Genomic DNA, 23,881 nt, shown 5'->3' with positions numbered 1-23,881 from the left:
GTTTTCTAATTAGTCTGATTCCCCTAACGAGCCTCAAAGTGTCTCCTGCCCACATGAATCCATCTCCATGTAAACCCTGTGTGATGCCTTCACTGTCTCCGGTTATTTCCACGCTCCTTTATTCAGAAATGTCTCCTCAGGCTCTCTCTGTGCTAACCCCCCCTCCATGCCTCTGATACAGATGAGCTCAGCACCGTGGAAACATCTGGGTGAGTCACGGCCTTACCACCATTGTCTGCTGCGATGCTGCTGTAAGGGGGCGGGGCTTCAGCTGCTACCTGTGGACTTTCCTCTGGCTCCTCCTCATTTGGCAGCTGGTGAAGAGAAAAGACACGTCCTGGTTTATTTAAAGCACATGTGAGGATTCTGTGAATGGCTGATTTTCACCCTGAAGCCTCTTCATGTGAGAGATTCACTGTTTCTGTAGGAGTTCTTTTTAATGTCTGACTCTGCTGCCACACGTCGGTGTCAGACGGGACAGTTAATAACAAACTGCAGAGAAAGGGTGAGCACCACATAATATATACAGTAGTCCTCGTCACAGCGGTTAGGGTTGAACTCCTAACCTCAACCCTTTGCTGCATGTGTTCCCTCACTCTCTGCTCCCCACAGTTCCTGTCTCTCTTCAGCTGTAAACAAAATATAAAGAAAACATGGACAGGACAAAATCAGCTAGAGAACCTTAAAACAGGAGCTTTAAGGTTCATTTAATGATGGGCTGTTCTCCATTCAACAAAGATGCTTTGAGGTGAAGACGGTTCAGACCGCCGATGATCAAACAGGAAATTCAAACAGGAAACAAACCAGTCGGGGAGCCACGTCGTATGTTCCTTCAGACACAGACGCCAGATTCATCTGCTCTTTACTCCTGATTCAGTTTAACAAGTTTAAAGTCCATTTATTGAATTAAAACTCCAGCCAGGTCTCAGAACAGGACTTTGAAGGAGGACTGAACTCCAAGCAGGAAGTATTCAGGTCTGAGTTTGAAGATTACAGGTTGACAAGCCCCGTGTTTCCACTTTGGTGACGTCCCTGAGAGGAAAACTTCAACCCTCATGTGAATGTGTGACGAGTATTTCTACATTTAATTACCTATAATTACTCATTAAGTCCATCAAACGGTGACGGTTAGACTGTGACAGCAATTTCAGGCAATCTTTAACATTTTTTAGATCAACTAAATGTGAGAATATCATACAAATAATAATAATAATAAATAAATTAAAAAAAAAAAAAAATTGTTATTTAAAGCCCTGCCAGAAATGCTACACATACAGCAGGTAAGTTATGATATTCAATGTATTTATTTAGCTTGATTGATAGTCCTGTGGGGGGAAACACATTCAATTAACCCAACAAAACAACAAGTATTCAATTAACCCAACAAAACAACAAGTATTCAATTAACCAAACAAAACAACAAGTATTCAATTAACCCAACAAAACAACAAGTATTCAATTAACCCAACAAAACAACAAGTATTCAATTAACCCAACAAAACAACAAGTATTCAATTAACCCAACAAAACAACAAGTATTCAATTAACCCAACAAAACAACAAGTATTCAATTAACCCAACAAAACAACAAGTATTCAATTAACCCAACAAAACAACAAGTATTCAATTAACCCAACAAAACAACAAGTATTCAATTAACCCAACAAAACAACAAGTATTCAATTAACCCAACAAAACAACAAGTATTCAATTAACCAAACAAAACAACCAGTATTCAATTAACCCAACAAAACAACCAGTATTCAATTAACCCAACAAAACAACAAGTATTCAATTAACCAAACAAAACAACAAGTATTCAATTAACCCAACAAAACAACAAGTATTCAATTAACCCAACAAAACAACAAGTATTCAATTAACCCAACAAAACAACCAGTATTCAATTAACCCAACAACACAACAAGTATTCAATTAACCCAACAAAATAACAAGTATTCAATTAACCCAACAAAATAACAAGTATTCAATTAACCCAACAAAATAACAAGTATTCAATTAACCCAACAAAACAACAAGTATTCAATTAACCCAACAAAACAACAAGTATTCAATTAACCCAACAAAACAACAAGTATTCAATTAACCCAACAAAACAACAAGTATTCGATTAACCCAACAAAATAACAAGTATTCAATTAACCAAACAAAACAACAAGTATTCAATTAACCCAACAAAACAACAAGTATTCAATTAACCCAACAAAACAACAAGTATTCGATTAACCCAACAAAATAACAAGTATTCAATTAACCAAACAAAACAACAAGTATTCAATTAACCCAACAAAACAACAAGTATTCAATTAACCCAACAAAACAACAAGTATTCAATTAACCCAACAAAACAACAAGTATTCAATTAACCCAACAAAACAACAAGTATTCAATTAACCCAACAAAACAACAAGTATTCAATTAACCCAACAAAACAACAAGTATTCGATTAACCCAACAAAACAACAAGTATTCGATTAACCGAGTCTCTCTCAGAGTCGATACTGTAACCGGAAGTGCTGACACAAAGGTCCTGAAAGGTGGTTAATTTGTTGTATTTGTTGAATCTTTAAAGTCAGTTTGTCTGAAACTAAAGACACCGACACACCCACTGCTAGCCAAACATCAGCGTTAGCATGAAGAACAGATAAACTTCACTGAAAGAAGAACGAGCTGAACCTGTTAGCTTAAAGACTGTCACGTGATTCAGATAGTTATTATAAAACAATCACCTGACATGAAGAGTGGTGTGTTTATATGTATGTTTATATAATGTGTGGTTCATATTAAAGCTCAGCTAGCTAACTACGTTAATGTTTAGCTTGTGTCAAATCGTGTTAGCTCGTCGTTAGCCGTCAGGTGTTAACCACAGACTGTATTAAATCAGGTGTTAGCTTACCTGCTGATATCTCGCGCTCGGCTCGGCCATCCCGACCTGAACGGAATCCCCACAGATCAGAAGAACTCTAACCTCCAGAGAAATGAACTTATGTAACTGAACACACTGTAGACTGGGTCCTGGCTCGGTGTGAAGCTGCTTCACTGAAGCTCAGAGAGAATCACAATCAAGCTAGCAGCGAGCAGGAGACACTTCCGGTTAGCCTTCAAAATAAAGCTCGTGAGCTGTCAGCGTATTTGTATTTGAAGTTAGTGATCACCCTGTCGGGATTCTGTTTCCCATAACAACCTGCTAACCATACATTAACCATTACTTACACACACGTTGCCATAAACATTGATTAAATCTTATTTTACTGATTTAAAGTGATTTATGTTTACAGTTTTTATAAATACCTCCAGTGTTTCCTCTTCAGTTAGTGGTCCATGGTGATGGATTCTTCTCTGCATGTTAAATGTGATGGAACTCTTTCAGTGGATTGTTTTGACATGAATGGATGTGATCAGTTTGACTCTGATGTGTGCATCGATTTAACACATAACTATAAACATTTTTATATATATTGTTTGTGCTTTTATTTTTGAAATCTAAATCATTCACTTCCGTTTTATACGTAGGTCTCTTGACGCATGCGTTACTCGTCAGACTAATGACGTCAATAGCCAAAACAAACTCTCTGTCGCCCCCACGTGACACAAAACCAAACAACCATGAACACTTTGGTATTTAAAGAAGTTTCTAATTTATAAAAACAGCTGGAGTTTAAATATTAAAGGTGATTTAAAATCATCATGTGTTTTATAATAACCTGTAGAAGCACAATCAGAAACACACACAATATAAATACTCCAGTAAAAACCAGTGAACGTGGGTCTCATGAGGTTTTATTGTATCTTTATCTAAAATAAAAAGACAACAACAACACCTGTGACACTTTGAATCAAGCTCCAGTGTTGAGTAACTTCGACCTTGAATGACCTTTAGTCCCGTTTCTCAGGGTTCTGGTACTTCAGGAGAACAGGGTACGTGGTTCCTATGTGCTTCTGGTTGTAGTGGTGGCACACGATCTCCACGTCATAGAAACTGAACTGGACTTTAACGCGCTCGTTGGGCGAGGAGAGGAAACAGAGGGTGTAGAGGGCGAACTCAAACTCAGGACTGACCCCGATGAAGATGCTGCCCTTGGGCTTGATCCCGTTCTTCCAGCTGAACTGGAGAGCCAGGATGTGTTTGTTCTCGTCCGGCTGCAATAAGAGAGGGAAGAAGAAGAAGGTACGAGAGGAAGAGGATGAGGAGGGGTTTGATGGATTAGTGAGCTTGTTCTGAACAATCTGAAGAGAGTGAAGCAGAGGGACATGTTTCAGTTCTAACAAAGAGATGAACAGAAAGTGAAAGCACATCAAACTTCAACAGATAAATCAGCATCCTGTCCATGTTTCACACACACACACACACACACACACACACACACACACACACACACACACACACACACACACACACACTCACTCATTTAAACAACAACCTCAGAGTGAGCAATCATCTCTGAACTTTGACCTTTCTGTCCCCAAACCTGACCTTTACTTCTCTAACACACATTCAAAGAGCTGATCTCTCCAGCAGGAATCAACAAGTTTACAGTCTGGTTCAAAGACCAGTGGAGTCTGATAGATCATGTCTCTATCGGCTCACACTGTACGGGGGAATATTTCATAACATGGCAATCTGGAAGGTATTGAGATTATGAGTCTTCCAATGAGAGGCACTTCTAAAGCCTTCTTACTGAGATGTAACCCTGCATGATGCCCTGAACTCAACACAAGCATGAGGCGAGCGCTTTCAGACGCACTCGGTCAGAACAGGGTGAGAGGTTTCTCATCTCTGTGCAAGAATTTTCAACAAGGCAAGACCACAGAGAGTGAGTTCAGAACGAGAGGTTATGAGTTAGTCTAAAGGAAGAGGAGTAGAAGGTTCAGTATGATATAAACCCAGTGGTCTGGTCCTGTTCACTCCCTCTGAGTTACAGAGGTTATGAGTTTGAGTCTAAAGGAAGAGGAGTAGAAGGTTCAGTATAATATAAACCCTGTGGTCTGGTCCTGTTGTCTCTCTCTGAGTTACAGAGGTTATGAGTTAGTCTAAAGGAAGAGGAGTAGAAGGTTCAGTATGATATAAACCCAGTGGTCTGGTCCTGTTGTCTCCCTCTGAGTTACAGAGGTTATGAGTTTGTCTAAAGGAAGAGGAGTAGAAGGTTCAGTATGATATAAACCCAGTGGTCTGGTCCTGTTCGCTCCCTCTGAGTTACAGAGGTTATGAGTTTGAGTCTAAAGGAAGAGGAGTAGAAGGTTCAGTATAATATAAAGTTGTCTGGCCCTGTGGTCTCCCTCTGAGTTACAGAGGTTATGAGTTTGTCTAAAGGAAGAGGAGTAGAAGGTTCAGTATGATATAAACCCAGTGGTCTGGTCCTGTTCACTCCCTCTGGGTTACAGAGGTTATGAGTTTGTGTCTAAAGGAAGAGGAGTAGAAGGTTCAGTATAATATAAACACAGTGGTCTGGTCCTGTTCACTCCCTCTGAGTTACAGAGGTTATGAGTTTGAGTCTAAAGGAAGAGGAGTAGAAGGTTCAGTATGATATAAAGTTGTCTGGCCCTGTGGTCTCCCTCTGAGTTGCAGCAGGAGGAGCAGTATCAGCTCACCTGAGGGGAATGTGCAGTGACGCTGTAGCCTTTGTAGTCGATGTGTCCCAGCTTCTCCTGCAGGTAGAGCTGGATCCAGTTGTGAAAGCCGATGACCGTCCGCCTTCCTCTCGTCTCTCCAACAAACACGTGTTCAAACCCTGAAGAGTCCGGCCTGCAGAGAGACAGAGGAGAACACATCAGACCACTAACAGATCTGCTTTATGTTCATGTTTACTTGAAGCGTGATAACTCAGGCCTGATCTGAGACTGAGTGTGGGGAGCAGAGTCAGGGTTTCAGAGAGGGACGGTTTCAATCAAAGAGCCAGAGTCCACCCACCTGCTGGATCCTCTCCTGGCATAAAGTTCAAACCAGATCCTGTACAGCTGCTCCTTGAAGGCGGTGTTATCTGCTGGAGAGAGATTCTTCTCCACCAGGTATTTATGAGCGATCTGCAAACAAACAACAACAACAACAACAACGACAACAACAAACAACAACAAACAACAACAACAACAACAACAACAAACAAACAGACATGTTGTTTCTGATGTTTGTAGAAACAGCTTGGTTAAAGTAACAGGAACATTTGCAGCACTGAAATGTCTCGATAGCTCATCATGGAGGACATCTTTGAGATATTCATGGTCCCCAGAATTAAAACTAGGTCTTATTTACACCCTGAGCTGTGCTACAGCAACAACAGGGGTTCAAACTGTGTGTTTATCATAGCAAATATATGAACATCTATCTACAGGAGCTTGCAAAAATGTCTTTATTAATATTCATGGTCCCCAGAAGATGAATCCCAGGACTTACTTACACCCTGAGAAACAGCAAGGGTTCAAAGTTTGTATTTATCCTAAGAGATATACAAACACCTATCTACAGGAGCTTGAAACACTTGTTTTTGGTTATTCATGGTCCCAAGGGGATAAATCATACAATTAAACATGTTCCTTAAGCTATACTACAGCAACAACAGGGTTCAAAGTTTGTATTTACCCTCAGAGTCATACAAACATCTATCTACAGGAGCTTCACACACTTTAGTATGGATATTCATGGTCCCCTTTCTTTCTTTGGATCCCCATTAGCCCGAGCAGAAGCGTAGACTTGTTTATGATAAACCCTAAATATGATGATTTTAGAGTCTGATTATTATGAGACTATTTATTATAATCTCACTCAGTCTTTGTAACGACTGTGCGTCTGCTCTGTGCTTTCCTAAGACCCTGATCAGAAGGGGGACTTTCTGAGGCCCCTGAGGAGGGGGCGTTTCCAAAAAGTCCCACAGGTACCTTCATGGTGGGGGTCTGAATGATGGCGTCCAGGAACTTGTGGTTCTCTGCGACCTCCTCAGGGGTCACTATCTCAGGCTCCCCGGTGTCGCTCTCATAGTTATCCAAGAGAGAGATGAAAGCTGCAGAAACAGAGGAGAGCAGAAGATAAGACACTGAGGCTCTCAGTTTGTCAGTGGGACAGCAGCCACAGGGTTCACTCTGAAAACAAACTGTTATATAACCTGACTGTATTCCAGCTCTGAGCCTGAATCTGAGTTCAGTCTGAATCTGAGTTCAGTCTGATTCTGAGTTCTGTCATATAAAACACAGTCAGTCAAACATCACAGGAGGAGAAGTGCTGCAGGGAAGCCTCAGCGGTGATTTCACGGAGGGAGAAATGAAGGAGGAGTCAGTGATTGGTGGATCATTGTTCTGTACACAGCGCAGTGAACTCAGCCTGCTCTGTGATTATGCAACATGCCACTGTTTGTCATAAGGAGATTATCAGGAGATGAAAAGGCTTTACTCTGACAGATCGTATCAAACTGGTTATCAGTGACAGAGAGTGAGAGATCAGATCAAACCCTCTCTGATGTGAGGAGCAGAGAGGTTAAGGCCTCGTCCAGACCATCCGGCTGCAGGCTGCTACATCATGAAGACATGAACACAGATCCACATGCAGGAACCCCCAAAACATTCCTCTGACCTGAGGCACTCACCGACCTGAGGCACTCACTGACCTGAGGCACTCACCGACCTGAGGCACTCACCGACCTGAGGCACTCACTGACCTGAGGCACTCACCGACCTGAGGCACTCACAGACCTGAGGCACTCACTGACCTGAGGCACTAACTGACCTGAGGCACTCACTGACCTGAGGCACTCACTGACCTGAGGCACTCACCGACCTGAGGCACTCACTGACCTGAGGCACTCACTGACCTGAGGCACTCACTGACCTGAGGCACTCACCGACCTGAGGCACTCACTGACCTGAGGCACTCACCGACCTGAGGCACTCACTGACCTGAGGCACTAACTGACCTGAGGCACTAACCGACCTGAGGCACTAACCGACCTGAGGCACTAACTGACCTGAGGCACTCACTGACCTGAGGCACTCACCGACCTGAGGCACTCACTGACCTGAGGCACTCACTGACCTGAGGCACTAACTGACCTGAGGCACTAACTGACCTGAGGCACTCACTGACCTGAGGCACTCACTGACCTGAGGCACTCACTGACCTGAGGCACTAACCGACCTGAGGCACTAACCGACCTGAGGCACTAACTGACCTGAGGCACTCACTGACCTGAGGCACTCACCGACCTGAGGCACTCACAGACCTGAGGCACTCACCGACCTGAGGCACTCACTGACCTGAGGCACTCACTGACCTGAGGCACTCACTGACCTGAGGCACTCACAGACCTGAGGCACTCACAGACCTGAGGCACTCACCGACCTGAGGCACTCACTGACCTGAGGCACTCACTGACCTGAGGCACTCACCGACCTGAGGCACTCACAGACCTGAGGCACTCACCGACCTGAGGCACTCACTGACCTGAGGCACTCACTGACCTGAGGCACTCACTGACCTGAGGCACTGACTGACCTGAGGCACTGACTGACCTGAGGCACTCACCGACCTGAGGCACTAACCGACCTGAGGCACTAACTGACCTGAGGCACTCACTGACCTGAGGCACTCACCGACCTGAGGCACTCACTGACCTGAGGCACTGACTGACCTGAGGCACTAACTGACCTGAGGCACTAACCGACCTGAGGCACTAACCGACCTGAGGCACTAACTGACCTGAGGCACTCACTGACCTGAGGCACTCACCGACCTGAGGCACTCACAGACCTGAGGCACTCACCGACCTGAGGCACTCACTGACCTGAGGCACTCACTGACCTGAGGCACTCACTGACCTGAGGCACTCACAGACCTGAGGCACTCACAGACCTGAGGCACTCACCGACCTGAGGCACTCACTGACCTGAGGCACTCACTGACCTGAGGCACTCACCGACCTGAGGCACTCACAGACCTGAGGCACTCACCGACCTGAGGCACTCACTGACCTGAGGCACTCACTGACCTGAGGCACTCACTGACCTGAGGCACTCACCAAAAAAAGTCTCCTTCTTGAAAATGTTCTCATCCACGAACGTGAACAGAGGATATCCGGCTCCATCATTGTTGTCGTTCATGGCCATCGTGTCTCCAGCTTTACCCTGCAGCAGGACCAGAAACACACACACACACACACACACACACACACACACACACACACACACACACACACACACACACACACACACACACACACACACATTTTAAAGTCATATTTAAAAGTGTAGACAGAGAGAGCAGCCTCGTGTGTGTGTGTGTGTGTGTGTGTGTGTGTGTGTGTGTGTGTGTGTGTGTGTGTGTGTGTGTGTGTGCACCTTCAAAGAGATCTTGTAGTCCTTCCCAGGCTTCAGTCTGTTGACGTCGTTGTCCCACAGCTCCTGCACCATGGCCGACAGCTCTCTGTCACTCTCAATCATTGTGCCTCCTCACTCGATCTCTCCGGCCCACAGTGGAAGAAACGTCTCAGGTGGATCTCAGAGATTCTCTAACAGGAGAGGAACAGATCTTTAATGTTAGAGAGCCTCAGCTCAGGCCTCAGTGTCTCTGACCAGGAGACATGGAGACATGGAGACATGGAGACATGGAGACATGGAGACATGGAAACATGGAAACATGGAAACATGGAAACATGGAAACATGGAGACATGGAAACATGGAGACATGGAGACATGGAGACATGGAAACATGGAGACATGGAGACATGGAGACATGGAAACATGGAGACATGGAGACATGGAAACATGGAAACATGGAGACATGGAAACATGGAGACATGGAAACATGGAGACATGGAGACATGGAAACATGGAGACATGGAGACATGGAGACATGGAAACATGGAAACATGGAAACATGGAGACATGGAGACATGGAAACATGGAAACATGGAGACATGGAGACATGGAAACATGGAAACATGGAAACATGGAGACATGGAGACATGGAAACATGGAGACATGGAGACATGGAAACATGGAAACATGGAAACATGGAAACATGGAGACATGGAGACATGGAGACATGGAAACATGGAGACATGGAGACATGGAAACATGTAGACATGGAAACATGGAGACATGGAGACATGGAGACATGGAAACATGGAAACATGGAAACATGGAGACATGGAAACATGGAAACATGGAAACATGGAGACATGGAGACATGGAGACATGGAGACATGGAGACATGGAAACATGGAAACATGGAAACATGGAGACATGGAGACATGGAGACATGGAAACATGGAAACATGGAGACATGGAAACATGGAGACATGGAGACATGGAGACATGGAGACATGGAAACATGGAAACATGGAGACATGGAAACATGGAAACATGGAAACATGGAGACATGGAGACATGGAGACATGGAGACATGGAAACATGGAAACATGGAAACATGGAGACATGGAGACATGGAAACATGGAGACATGGAGACATGGAGACATGGAAACATGGAGACATGGAGACATGGAAACATGGAGACATGGAGACATGGAGACATGGAAACATGGAGACATGGAGACATGGAAACATGGAGACATGGAAACATGGAAACATGGAAACATGGAGACATGGAGACATGGAGACATGGAAACATGGAGACATGGAGACATGGAAACATGGAGACATGGAAACATGGAGACATGGAGACATGGAGACATGGAAACATGGAAACATGGAGACATGGAAACATGGAGACATGGAGACATGGAGACATGGAAACATGGAAACATGGAGACATGGAAACATGGAGACATGGAGACATGGAAACATGGAAACATGGAAACATGGAGACATGGAAACATGGAAACATGGAAACATGGAAACATGGAGACATGGAGACATGGAAACATGGAGACATGGAAACATGGAAACATGGAAACATGGAAACATGGAAACATGGAAACATGGAGACATGGAGACATGGAAACATGGAGACATGGAGACATGGAAACATGGAAACATGGAAACATGGAAACATGGAGACATGGAAACATGGAGACATGGAAACATGGAAACATGGAGACATGGAAACATGGAAACATGGAAACATGGAGACATGGAGACATGGAGACATGGAAACATGGAAACATGGAAACATGGAGACATGGAAACATGGAAACATGGAAACATGGAAACATGGAGACATGGAGACATGGAGACATGGAAACATGGAAACATGGAAACATGGAGACATGGAAACATGGAAACATGGAAACATGGAAACATGGAGACATGGAGACATGGAGACATGGAAACATGGAAACATGGAGACATGGAGACATGGAGACATGACTGTGTCACTGATATAGAGCAGACTGATGTCAACGTTCCATGAAATGAACTAATGACTGCTGTCTGTAATATGTTTACATATATGTTTTTAATATGTTTATATATATATGTTATTAATATGTTTATATGTATATGTTTTCAATATGTTTATATATATATGTTATTAATATGTTTATATATATATATATATTTTATTAATATGTTTATATGTATATGTTTTCAATATGTTTATATATATATGTTATCAATATGTTAATATATATATGTTATTAATATGTTTATATTTATATGTTTTTAATATGTTTATATGTATATGTTTTCAATATGTTTATATATATATGTTATCAATATGTTAATATATATATGTTATTAATATGTTTATATTTATATGTTTTTAATATGTTTATATATATATGTTTTTAATATGTTTACATATATGTTTTTATTATGTTTACATATATGTTTTTAATATGTTTACATATATGTTTTTAATATGTTTATATATATGTTTTTAATATGTTTACATAAATGTTTTTAATATGTTTATATATATATGTTTTTAATATGTTTATATATATATAGTTTTTTAATATGTTTATATATATGTTTTTAATATGTTTATTTATATATGTTATTAATATGTTTACATATATGTTTTTAATATGTTTACATATATGTTTTTAATATGTTTATATATATGTTTTTAATATGTTTATATATATATGTTTTTAATATGTTTACATATATGTTTTTAATATGTTTATATATATATGTTTTTAATATGTTTATATATATATGTTTTTAATATGTTTACATATATGTTTTTAATATGTTTATATATATATATATTATTAATATGTTTATATATATATGTTATTAATATGTTTACATATATGTTTTTAATATGTTTATATATATATGTTTTTAATATGTTTATATATATATATGTTTTTAATATGTTTATATATATATGTTTTTAATACGTTTACATATATGTTTTTAATATGTTTATATATATATGTTTTTATTATGTTTACATATATGTTTTTAATATGTTTATATATATATGTTTTTAATATGTTTATATATATGTTTTTAATATGTTTATATATATGTTTTTAATATGTTTATATATATATGTTTTTAATATGTTTACATATATGTTTTTAATATGTTAACATATATGTTTTTAATATGTTTATATATATGATTTTAATATGTTTACATATATGTTTTTAATATGTTTATATATATATGTTTTTAATATGTTTATATATATATGTTTTTAATATGTTTACATATATGTTTTTAATATGTTTATAGATATGTTTTTAATATGTTTATATACATGTTTTTAATATGTTTATATATATATGTTTTTAATATGTTTATATATATATGTTTTTAATATGTTTACATATATGTCTTTAATATGTTTATATATATGTTTTTAATATGTTTACATATATGTTTTTAATATGTTTATATATATGTTTTCAATATGTTTATATATATATGTTATTAATATGTTTATATATATACATATATATATATTTTATTAATATGTTTATATGTATATGTTTTCAATATGTTTATATATATATGTTATTAATATGTTTATATTTATATGTTTTTAATATGTTTATATATATATGTTTTTAATATGTTTATATATATGTTTTTAATATGTTTATATATATATATTTTTAATATGTTTACATATATATGTTTTTAATATGTTTATATATATATGTTTTTAATATGTTTACATATATGTTTTTAATATGTTTATATATATGTTTTTAATATGTTTATATATATGTTATTAATATGTTTATATTTATATGTTTTTAATATGTTTATATATATGTTTTTAATATGTTTATATTTATATGTTTTTAATATGTTTATATTTATATGTTTTTAATATGTTTACATATATGTTTTTAATATGTTTATATATATGTTTTTAATATGTTTATATATATGTTATTAATATGTTTATATTTATATGTTTTTAATATGTTTATATATATATGTTTTTAATATGTTTATATATATGTTTTTAATATGTTCAAGCTTTTAAAAAAAGGATAATTGTTTTATTGGATAAATATTAAATATGCTGATTCAGTTTGATGATTTTTTAAAATGATTTATGAATTTTATAAAACAGGACATATATGAGGTCGAAAATAATTCAAATAAATTTTTAAAAGTAAAATTAAGATTTAGCTTTTTAATCTGGATTTTAATTTGAAGTAATTTATTTTTAGCCCTGAGCTGCTTTATTATAATCATTGTTTGTTTTTCATTTATACATACTCACCACTTTAATATTTATAACAAAACTGGCATTAAATAAGTGACATGACTTCAAACAAATTACACAACACACAAAATAAAAAATAGGTTACATATAAATTAATTATACGGATATACATACATATATATATATATATATATATATATATATATATATATATATATATATATATATATATATATGTATATATAGAGAGATATTATCCTTATAATTAACCTACTATTAAAATGATGTCCTCTGAATGTCCTTATAATGAACTTACTATGTTAAAATGATGTCCTCTGGATGTCCTTATAATGAACTTACTATGTTAAAATGATGTCCTCTGAATGTCCTTATAATGAACTTACTATGTTAAAATGATGTCCTCTGGATGTCCTTATAATGAACTTATTATGTTAAAATGATGTCCTCTGGATGTCCTTATAATTAACTTATTATGTTAAAATGATCTCCTCTGGATGTCCTTATAATGAACTTATTGTGTTAGAGTGCTCTTTGGTTCCTCTCCATTGGATTGAATGCCCCAAAGCGCCCTCTGGATGCCCCTCCAGTTAATTAAATGTAAAAGAAATCCCCCTGGATTCCCTTTTAGTTAATGATGTTATTTTAATGTTGTAATATAATCAATAATATAGAATACATCAATAATTTTGAGTTTTCCTTTTACATAATTTAACTTCCACCACAGTTGGTCTGATAAATATTTAAATGTTCCCATCCCCAGACCTCCTTCATGTTACCTCTGCCTCCATACATTTAAATGGACCCTACACTGTGGGTACCAGGGGTTTGAAAAGAGGTGCCCTGGTTTCTGGTTTTCGCCCCTGCCCCTCAGACAGCCTGAGAACACCACTGTCCCTCAGGGACATCTGTCTGGTGAAGTCCAGTGTTGGACACATATGTCTGCCTTCACAGAGGGACAAAGGGACGTTAAAGGAGCAGTCCGAACTTTTTAGATTAGATTAAAAGAATTGATTTAGAGATGAGGACCACCATCACCCCTAAAACATGGCTGACTGCAGATCACACATCCCTGGGAACTTAATCATCCCAAACTGAGCGCCAACAGGCCGCATCCCATCAGCCACCACACCAAAATGCACTGACCTTGTGTCCTGGGAGAGTGTTCCTGCTCCTGTGGTTCAGTGAGGAGGATCTGTGCAGTGATTTCAGGGTTAGAGAGGATCCTCTGTGCTGCTCAGGTGCTGCTGATGCTGGTGTTGGTTTCCTGTGTTTGTGAGCGCAGGTGTCTTTACGGGCATAGTAACAGTCCAGTCAGTCAGTCAGTCAGTCAGTGTGTGGAGAAAGACAGACGGGGGCTCAGGGGGGGACAGAGGGGCCGTTTTAAAGGGTTATCCCCTGTCAGCAACTCTAGCCAAAGGGATTACACCATGTTGTCATTCCTTTTCAATCTCAGGCTCCAACGTGCGCTCTTTGTTTCTTTAGTGTTTCATTGTTCCTCTCCCTGTCACAGCAGGACCTCTGGATTACAGGGTAAATATGGGTCACTTTTCAGGTAAGATGTTCTAAAGGAGGTCCTTAATAAAGCGCTGTACAGAGCATTTTTACATCCTGGTTAGAGAATATCACTAATGTGGACACTTTATTTTTTATGTTCTTACATGTGAGGACACAATGTTTGATTTAAGGAACATTTTAAATACATGTGTGACAGAAAGAGGAGAGTCACTTTTATTAAGAAGTGAGTCTAACTTCTTCTTTCATGTCATCAGAGTGTTTCTGTGTTTTATTGAACAAACAGCTTCCAGAGGTTTTTAAAGTCTGATCCTCCAGCTGTTTAAGATGCTTGATTCTGATTGGTCCAAACCCCTTGACTACAGTTATTAACTTTCACTAACATGATCAACACCAGAGACAAACTGATCACACGTCATAGTTCAGACACATTTAGCTTCTGCTTGTTGACGCCACAGACCGTAAGGTGAGGGGAAACCGTTAGCTTCAGTTAGCATGCTAACTCAGCAGGCTACGATGTTTCCATCTTGGATCCTGTCCATCAACATGATGAAGGAGCAGGAGAGAGAAACTTTAGGTTAGAGATCTCTACAGAGAAAGTTAAACCCTGAGCGGTGGTGATGATAGCGGCAGGGTTCAAAGATTTTAAGGTGTGTGAACCACAGAGCTCAGAGAAGAAGGAGAGCTGAATGAGGACAGGTTCATGTTCAATCCAACAGGCAGAGAAGAATCCATCACCATGGAAACGCTCACTGACAAGGAATCACTGGGACTAAAGACTGTAAACATGAATCACTTTAAATCTTTAATATAATCTTTAATCAGTGTGTTTTTATCTGAAGTTAGTACCCAGGTACTAAGCAGGTGATGTCTGGTTAGCTGGTGGTTATGGGGAATAGAATCCCTCCGCTTCTATTTCCCATAACTTCCTGTTAACCAAACATCATCCCTCACTTAGAAACTCAGATCACACAGAAAGGACACAGACAACATGTTAAATCTTCACTTTTATTCAGAGGAACAGTTGAATGAGTTTGGATTCTGTGAAACCTGATCTCACAGGATCTCTGCGTTTATGGAAACTGTGCAAACTGAACTATGATTGTCTTTTTGGGAGAGTTTGGAGACCAACAGATCGTCTTTGAGATCAAACCAACAAAGAAGAAAGAAAATAAATTAATGAAATACAAAATAACATTTTTCTTTGAATTCTTAATCAAGTCTTCTTTGACACGGTGTTTGGCAACATGAAAACAAACAGGTGGATTTAAGGATGTCTCTTCCTCACACGCAAATGATCACAATCCCTTTCAACCAATCAGAGGATCTACTTTGAATATTAAACCCCGCCTCCATTATTTCATCCTGTGTAGATAATCACATATTGCTTCACCCTACACTCCTTTATCTACATTTCAGTTTGTTCAAAGTTTGACCTGATGTTCAGTGGAGGGAAGCTAACACCTTGAATCTACCAGACGGAGCTCCATCAGTGGATCCAACACCACCTTAAATCATCAGGATTCACTGCTCCATCAGGGGAAGGAGCTCCATCAGTGGATCCAACGCCACCTTAAATCATCAGGGTTCACTGCTCCATCAGGGGGAGGAGCTCCATCAGTGGATCCAACACCACCTTAAATCATCAGGATTCACTGCTCCATCAGGGGAAGGAGCTCCATCAGTGGATCCAACACCACCTTAAATCATCAGGATTCACTGCTCCATCAGGGGAAGGAGCTCCATCAGTGGATCCAACGCCACCTTAAATCATCAGGGTTCACTGGTCCATCAGGGGGAGGAGCTCCATCAGTGGATCCAATGCCACCTTAAATCATCAGGGTTCACTGGTCCATCAGGGGGAGGAGCTCCATCAGGGGGAGGAGCTCCAAGGCTTTTTTATAAACAGAAGGTAAGTAAAAATGATCATTAGGGGCCGTTGGGACAAATGATCAGGTAAAAGGATAAACCAGATAACTGGTGGTCTGCCTGTAGGGATCAGCTGAATCAGCATTGAGCCACGTCCTCACTAAGAATGGGATCCTGTTAGCGTGTTAGCAAGGCGTGGACCAGTTTTAAAAAAGGGCTCCACTTTCCTCAAACTACACCTGTTCCTCTCTCCGTCCCCTCCGACGTTAAAGTTACACCTTCCTCCTAGCACCCCGACGGTAATGTCTGAAAGCATAGAAACATTGGAACATGATGCTGTGGCACAGACGTGTAAATGCAGGTGTAGTAGTGAGCGCCACGTGTGACGGTGATGAGAGATAAAGTGCATTCAAGGTGGAGCGTACAGCTGGGAGGAACCGCACGGGTCAGTCCTCCTCATCGCTCCAGAAGTCCTCTTCATCCAGATCCACGCCCTGGAAGAGTCTGCAACCAGGAAGGAGACACGTTACAGATAAGATAGATAGATGGATGGATGGATGGATGGATGGATGGATGGATGGATAGATAGATAGATAGATAGATAGATAGAATACTCACTGGCTGTAACACGGGGAACTGGGGTTGTTGTAGTGGCTGTACGGGTTGACTTTACTGAGCTGACCGAGACACAGCCAGCAGAAGTACTGCTTACAGGACGTACACGTCATCTTGTTACAGCCGTCTGCTTTCTGGAGACACAGAGACATGAAGAGACATGAAGAGACATGAAGAGACATGAAGAGACACAGAGACATGAAGAGACATGAAGAGACACACAGAGACACAGAGACACACAGAGACACAGAGACATGAAGAGACATGAAGAGACACAGAGACACACAGAGACACAGAGACACAGAGACACAGAGACACAGAGACATGAAGAGACACAGAGACACAGAGACATGAAGAGACACACAGAGACACACAGAGGCACACAGACATGAAGAGACACAGAGACATGAAGAAACACAGAGACACACACAGAGACAGAGAGACAGAGACACACAGAGACATGAAGAAACACAGAGACATGAAGAGACACAGAGACATGAAGAGACACAGAGACATGAAGAGACACAGAGACATGAAGAGACACAGAGACATGAAGAGACACAGAGACATGAAGAAACACAGAGACATGAAGAAACACAGAGACACACAGAGACAGAGAGACATGAAGAGACACAGAGACACACAGAGAGACACAGAGACATGAAGAAACACAGAGACATGAAGAAACACAGAGACACACAGAGACAGAGAGACAGAGAGACAGAGACACACAGAGAGACACAGAGACACAGATCAGATCACTCACAGTCTTTACTACAGTAAAGTCACTGCCTGTTAGCCTGTAGTACCACACAGTCACCAGCAGGGGGGGGGGGCGTACCTGTATGTTGGTTCCACAGCGGGGGCAGGATTTGCAGTTCTCACTGAGCCAGTCTCTGCTGTAGGACTCTTCCACGGCTTTCTGGATCACCCTCTTCCCAAAGCGCTGCTCCATGAACTTTTTGTCTTCATTGGAGGCCGACAGATACTCGTCTCTGAGGTTTCTCAACTCATCTGTGAAATTAAACCAGACATCCTCATCAACGCCGGACCCAGACCCAGACCACATCTCAGCCTCTAGAGTCTGAACCAGGACGGACTCTCAGACAAAACATGAATTCAGTCTGGGTTTAATGAAGGGAGTCATCATTTATTACTTTAAAGTTTCATTATTTTTAAATACTACTTTTTATTATTGGTCCACTCAGTTGTATTTAATTTATCATTATTTATTTATCACATTTTAACTTCTTGTTTTATTATTTGTCTTTATTATTATTTATTTAATACATTTTTTAGTTCCTTTATTTTATTTTCATCTTTTATCCTTAACATTTTTTATTTATGTTTTTAAACTTTTTATATTCTTATAGTTATTTTAATGTTTCAATTCTTTCTAATTACATATATTTGATTGTTCCTGGTGTGCATTAGTTTCTACTTTAAAATCCATTTTGTAATTTCTGCTTCAGTCTTGTTTTCAGTCTCTGTTAATCCCTGAATTATATTTGGTTTGTAAGAAAGCTGCTCCATAAATAAAGCTTGATTGATTGATTTGAGTCTTATGAGGATAACTCTAACAGAACAAGGCTTTCAGTCATCGGACACATTCAATTAAATGAATATATATACAGTATAAATATATATATATATATTTATATATATATATATATATATATATATATATATATATATATATATATAAATATATTAAACTGCAGAACTGCTCTCTCCTTGATGGTTTCCTGTTACCTGCGTTGATTTTACAGTTGGAGACGCCGTGATAGCCCAGCTTGCACAGCGTGCAGAAAGCATACTGACAGGCGGAGCAAATGCCCATGGTTGTGTCCGGCTCCACCATCACGGCGGTGCCACAGGACTGGCGAGGACAGTAGACCACATCGGCCATGAGGTCCAGACTGGACTGTAGCAGCAAACGGTCATATCGGGCAAAGAGCTCCTCGTCCACCAGCTGCTTCACCTGAGAGACGAGCACAGAGGATCTGAATGTAAAGACCTCCACGCAGACACAGGCGCATGAATGAAGCGCTCTCTCACCTGCAGCGGTGTAGCTACGGAGGTACATTTGGGCTCAGGGCAGTTAAGGCACTGAACGTTGCCGTCCCGTATTTGGATCTGGAAGTACTCCGTCATGCAGGCCTTGCAGTAGACGTGCTGGCACTCCTTAAAGCAGAGACAGTTTGATCCCAGCTTCTCCACGAAGCAGATCCCGCAGCAGAACACCTTACAGTCAAACACCCTCTGCCGCTGCGCCTCGTCAAAGTCCAGGAGCTGAGGTAGGAGGTCTGCACGGGGGTCCAACAACAGGACGGCCCGCGGGTCCAGCAGAGAGGACGAGGGGTCAGACTTTTGATTCTTTATTTCTCTTTTGTTCTCCTCTGAGTTTTCAGACAGACTCCCACATTGAGCTGGAAGCAGAAAGTGAGAGGTCATCCTCAAAAACAACAACCAGAGAAATAATATCATATTACATAATATAATTAATATAATATAAGATAACTAATTATATTTTCACATGGTTTAAAGTTCTCAGACGCTCCTGCTGTACCTGTGGCTGCAGAGTCCGTCTTCCTGCGCTCCACCCCGGCTTTACTTCCTCCTCTGATTACTTCAAGAGGAGACTGGATTCCCAGAAAGTCCAAAGCCTCCTCTTTGAGGAGCTGGATCCACGTGAAAAGAACCACACAGCCTTGGTTCTCCTCCCACAGCTCATCCAGGCGTCTGCACAGAGAACTCATCTGAGGGGATGACAGGAGAGGACAGGTTCACTGTGTTCCTAAAGTTTCATTTGAGTTTGAAGATTCTGTCAAGGCCAGATCTTAAAAAGTGATGTAGTTTATTTTTTTATTTTGTTATTATGATTTTTAAAATGTTGTTTCTTTTTTTGTCTCATAGTGTCTTTATTTGGGAGTCTTGAGTGTTTGTAAAAGCTAATAAAAATAAAGAGGGATTAATAAAATGTAATAAAGTAGTTGATATCTCAGCTGACTCAGTCTCACCTGAGCTGCAGTCATCCATTTAGAGCTGAGGGTGAAGACAGGTGAGGATGAGGACGGGTAGTCTGGAGGAAGCTCAAAGTTGAGCATCAAAGGAGGCAAGAAGCAGATGTTATATTCCACTTCCTTCTCTCCTGGGACAAACACATGAGAATAATGAAAGACTCAAAGGAAGAGTAACTCATGATACATCTTAAAAACAGCCACAGAGGAGAGAGAGAGACATCAGAATGATCATACCAAACAGACCGGAGGCAACAGAAGACTTAAAGACTTTCTAACAGAGAGAGAGAGAGAGAGAGAGAGAGAGAGAGAGAGAGAGAGAGAGAGAGACAGAGAGAGAGAGAGAGAGAGAGAGAGAGAGCTGTACCTTTGACTACAACTTTGAAATCAGGAGGGAGCTCGAGCAGGAGCTGCATCTCTCCCCCCTGAGCCGCCTCCGCCCGGTGGAACTCCTCTTCATCATAAATACTTGCTAAAGCAAGCAGCTCATCCTCCTGGGATTCCCTGTCCTCAGACATTTACATTCCTGCAATCACAGAGAGACAGGAGACATGTTGATATCATTATGAGAGGATCAGATGATGGAGGGACAGATGACTTCACTTCTCAGGTGTTTTTAAAACATACAGGTTTAATGTTCCCATCAATCAGACTCTGAGAGATTTAACTATTCATCATGAGATACTTCAACACAACTTTTAACATGACAGACACCTTCAGCTTCACAGTGTTGAGTATTACTCTGACACATGAAGTACCTGAACGCCTCATCGATCAATGCTCTGTATTTACTTTATATAAGGTTTTTACTCCAAGCTAGCCACAGTCTGTATAAAACAGCAGCTAACTTCTCTGTATGTACCTGATATAAGGTATATAAAGGTGTATATAAAGGTGTATATAAAGGTGTATATAAAGGTGTATATATGGTATATAAAGGTGTATATAAAGGTGTATATAAAGGTGTATATATGGTATATAAAGGTGTATATAAAGGTTTATATAAAGGTGTATATAAAGGTGTATATAAAGGTGTATATATGGTATATAAAGGTGTATATAAAGGTTTATATAAAGGTGTATATATGGTATATAAAGGTGTATATAAAGGTGTATATATGGTATATAAAGGTGTATATAAAGGTGTATATAAAGGTGTATATAAAGGTTTATATAAAGGTTTATATATGGTATATAAAGGTGTATATAAAGGTGTATATAAAGGTTTATATATGGTATATAAAGGTGTATATAAAGGTGTATATAAAGGTGTATATAAAGGTGTATATAAAGGTTTATATAAAGGTGTATATAAAGGTGTATATAAAGGTTTATATATGGTATATAAAGGTGTATATAAAGGTGTATATAAAGGTGTATATAAAGGTGTATATAAAGGTTTATATAAAGGTGTATATAAAGGTGTATATAAAGGTGTATATAAAGGTGTATATAAAGGTTTATATAAAAGGTATTTTTACTCTCAGCTAACTTCTCTGTGACATAACACCGTCAGCTCATGTAAGCTAACGCTGTCTCAAAGGTTAGCATGCTAACACTAGCTCTCACAGAGAAGCTGTTTGTTTCAGAGGTGTTGGATGTTTCTGAATATGTTAACAGTCTCCTGAATATCAGAGTGGTGTATTGGAGGAACGTGAACTCTGATTTAATTCACGCAGGAGGAATAAAAAACTTGAGCTAACGAACTCGGAAGCTAGCATAAAGTATGTAAGCTAGCTCTCAGTGTTAGCTGATGTAAACATTAACTTTCAGTCTCAACTTTAAACTTTTTCTGAGTCTTAACTCTGAAACAGACTCCATGAAAGCCTCGACATGTTAACACACAGACAGGAACATGACAGAGAGGGGAATATCAGGCTGTTTTTACCTTTTCTGAACCAAAGTTTGAAGACTCCTGAACTCTGACTAGCTCATGACTGAGGGCGCTGAAACTGTGACAGCGACGCCTGCAGGCCAGTCAGGGTACTGCAGGCCGGTCAGAGTACTGCAGGCCGGTCAGAGTACTGCAGGCCAGTCAGAGTACTGCAGGCCGGTCAGAGTACTGCAGGCCAGTCAGAGTACTGCAGGCCGGTCAGAGTACTGCAGGCCGGTCAGAGTACTGTAGGCTGGTCAAAGTACTGCAGGCCGGTCAGAGTACTGCAGGCCGGTCAGAGTACTGCAGACTGGTCAGAGTACTGCAGGCCGGTCAGAGTACTGCAGGCCGGTCAGAGTACTGTAGGCTGGTCAGAGTACTGCAGGCCGGTCAGAGTACTGTAGGCCGGTCAGAGTACTGCAGGCTGGTCAGAGTACTGTAGGCTGGTCAGAGTACTGCAGGCTGGTCAGAGTACTGCAGGCTGGTCAGAGTACTGCAGGCCGGTCAGAGTACTGCAGGCCGGTCAGAGTACTGCAGGCCGGTCAGAGTACTGCAGGCTGGAATTATTAGGTATGTACAATATTTTTCCAAACCTTTAAACTTCACATTATAAAATATTTTGTATATTACTTTACAAAACACATATATATAATATTTATTCAGTTATTTATGTATTTTCTTTAATTTATTGTGGATTATTTCATTTTCATTTAGTTATTAATTAGATCTTAACATTTCAGCATTTCAATATTTTATTGTTTTATTTTAAGATATTTTATTGTTTTATTTTAAGATATTTTATTGTTTTATTTTAAGATATTTTATTGTTTTATTTTAAGATATTTTATTGAGCCCTGTAGGGAAATTTGGTTGTTGCAGAAACACAGACTAGAGTAGTACAAATTCATGGAGAACAGAGAAAAATAAACAAATGAAATAAGTAAAAAATACAAAGTATAATATAATTTAAAAGTAAATGCACATTTGCTTTTACTTTTACTGTAGCGTCTTAGTTTGTTTTACTGGTTTAATCTTTTAGTGTTTTATTATCTCTGTAATTTATTTTGGTGAGTTTTAACATTTTATTTTTACCTTGTATTTCCAGTTCGTTCAGCAACTTATTTATTTATTAGATTTTTTTAAATTATTTTCATTAATATTATTATTCTCATATATCATGTTCTTAACCTTACATGTGGAGTGTGGGGTGGGTTTGGGGTCAGGATGGGGGGTTCTTATATTTTTAGTACTTTAATTTATTCTAAATATTGTACCTCTCAGCTCTTGAACTTCAGTTCCTCTGGGTGGAGTAAGGACCTCACACACACACACACACACACACAGACACACACACACTCACACACACATTA

General features: G+C 39.5%; 3 protein-coding genes across 8 annotated transcripts in view; all 3 read right to left on the bottom strand.

Annotated features, from left to right (window-relative positions):
• Nucleotides 1-3,123, bottom strand: part of LOC117812774 (NEDD4 family-interacting protein 1-like) — an 8,361-nt gene extending 5,238 nt beyond the window's left edge. The window contains exons 1-2 of one of the 2 annotated variants that reach the window (XM_034683709.1): nt 2,918-3,123; nt 227-314 (exon numbers count right to left, since the gene is read on the bottom strand). In XM_034683709.1, coding sequence (XP_034539600.1) covers nt 227-314; nt 2,918-2,947 — 118 coding nt within the window. In that variant the 5' untranslated portion in view covers nt 2,948-3,123. The remainder of the gene's footprint in view (nt 1-226; nt 315-2,917) is intronic. The other variant, XM_034683710.1, reaches the window with a different exon arrangement.
• Nucleotides 3,124-3,779: 656 nt separating this feature from the next.
• On the bottom strand, nt 3,780-15,038 carry endou2 (endonuclease, polyU-specific 2). 2 transcript variants are annotated; one of them, XM_034684146.1, is made up of 7 exons: nt 14,766-15,038; nt 9,340-9,509; nt 9,021-9,126; nt 6,892-7,013; nt 5,930-6,042; nt 5,611-5,764; nt 3,780-4,161 (listed from the first exon to the last, which is right to left on the bottom strand). In XM_034684146.1, the coding sequence occupies exons 2-7, from the start codon at nt 9,439-9,441 to the stop codon at nt 3,898-3,900; spliced, it is 861 nt and encodes a 286-aa protein (XP_034540037.1). In that variant the 5' UTR covers nt 9,442-9,509; nt 14,766-15,038; the 3' UTR covers nt 3,780-3,897. The 2 variants fall into 2 exon arrangements, with proteins under 2 accessions (XP_034540037.1, XP_034540038.1); XM_034684147.1 differs by lacking the exon at nt 14,766-15,038 and adding an exon at nt 14,006-14,060.
• A 1,090-nt stretch (nt 15,039-16,128) lies between these two features.
• Nucleotides 16,129-22,799, bottom strand: rnf14 (ring finger protein 14). Of its 4 annotated transcripts, none has more exons than XM_034683670.1 (10): nt 22,527-22,655; nt 21,006-21,164; nt 20,639-20,769; nt 20,188-20,377; nt 19,677-20,053; nt 19,371-19,599; nt 18,460-18,632; nt 17,622-17,752; nt 17,429-17,507; nt 16,129-17,309 (listed from the first exon to the last, which is right to left on the bottom strand). In XM_034683670.1, exons 2-9 carry the CDS (start codon nt 21,154-21,156, stop codon nt 17,450-17,452), a joined length of 1,440 nt encoding a protein of 479 aa, XP_034539561.1. In that variant the 5' UTR covers nt 21,157-21,164; nt 22,527-22,655; the 3' UTR covers nt 16,129-17,309; nt 17,429-17,449. The 4 variants fall into 4 exon arrangements, with proteins under 4 accessions (XP_034539561.1, XP_034539563.1, XP_034539562.1 ...); XM_034683672.1 differs by having other exon boundaries at nt 19,677-20,047; XM_034683671.1 differs by having other exon boundaries at nt 16,129-17,507; nt 19,677-20,047; nt 22,527-22,799.
• Nucleotides 22,800-23,881: the final 1,082 nt, after the last annotated feature.

Source organism: Notolabrus celidotus, chromosome 5 (assembly GCF_009762535.1).
Source record: "Notolabrus celidotus isolate fNotCel1 chromosome 5, fNotCel1.pri, whole genome shotgun sequence".
NCBI classification, from domain to species: Eukaryota; Metazoa; Chordata; class Actinopteri; order Labriformes; family Labridae; genus Notolabrus; species Notolabrus celidotus.
This window is presented reverse-complemented; position numbering and strand designations above follow the sequence as displayed.

Bases quoted from the DNA above. Each gene is read 5' to 3' on its own strand.
- endou2 (XM_034684146.1), bottom strand. From the start codon at position 9,441: ATGATTGAGAGTGACAGAGAGCTGTCGGCCATGGTGCAGGAGCTGTGG. The intron at 7,014-9,020 runs GTGAGTGCCTCA...CTGTTTCTGCAG, and splicing joins CAAGAAGGAGACTTTTTTTG to CTTTCATCTCTCTCTTGGAT. The intron at 6,043-6,891 runs GTACCTGTGGGA...GTTTGTTTGCAG, and splicing joins TTCAGACCCCCACCATGAAG to ATCGCTCATAAATACCTGGT.
- rnf14 (XM_034683669.1), bottom strand. From the start codon at position 21,156: ATGTCTGAGGACAGGGAATCCCAGGAGGATGAGCTGCTTGCTTTAGCA. The intron at 20,054-20,187 runs GTACAGCAGGAG...CTCACTTTCTGC, and splicing joins GACGGACTCTGCAGCCACAG to TTCCAGCTCAATGTGGGAGT. The intron at 18,633-19,370 runs GTAACAGGAAAC...TTAATTTCACAG, and splicing joins CAACTGTAAAATCAACGCAG to ATGAGTTGAGAAACCTCAGA.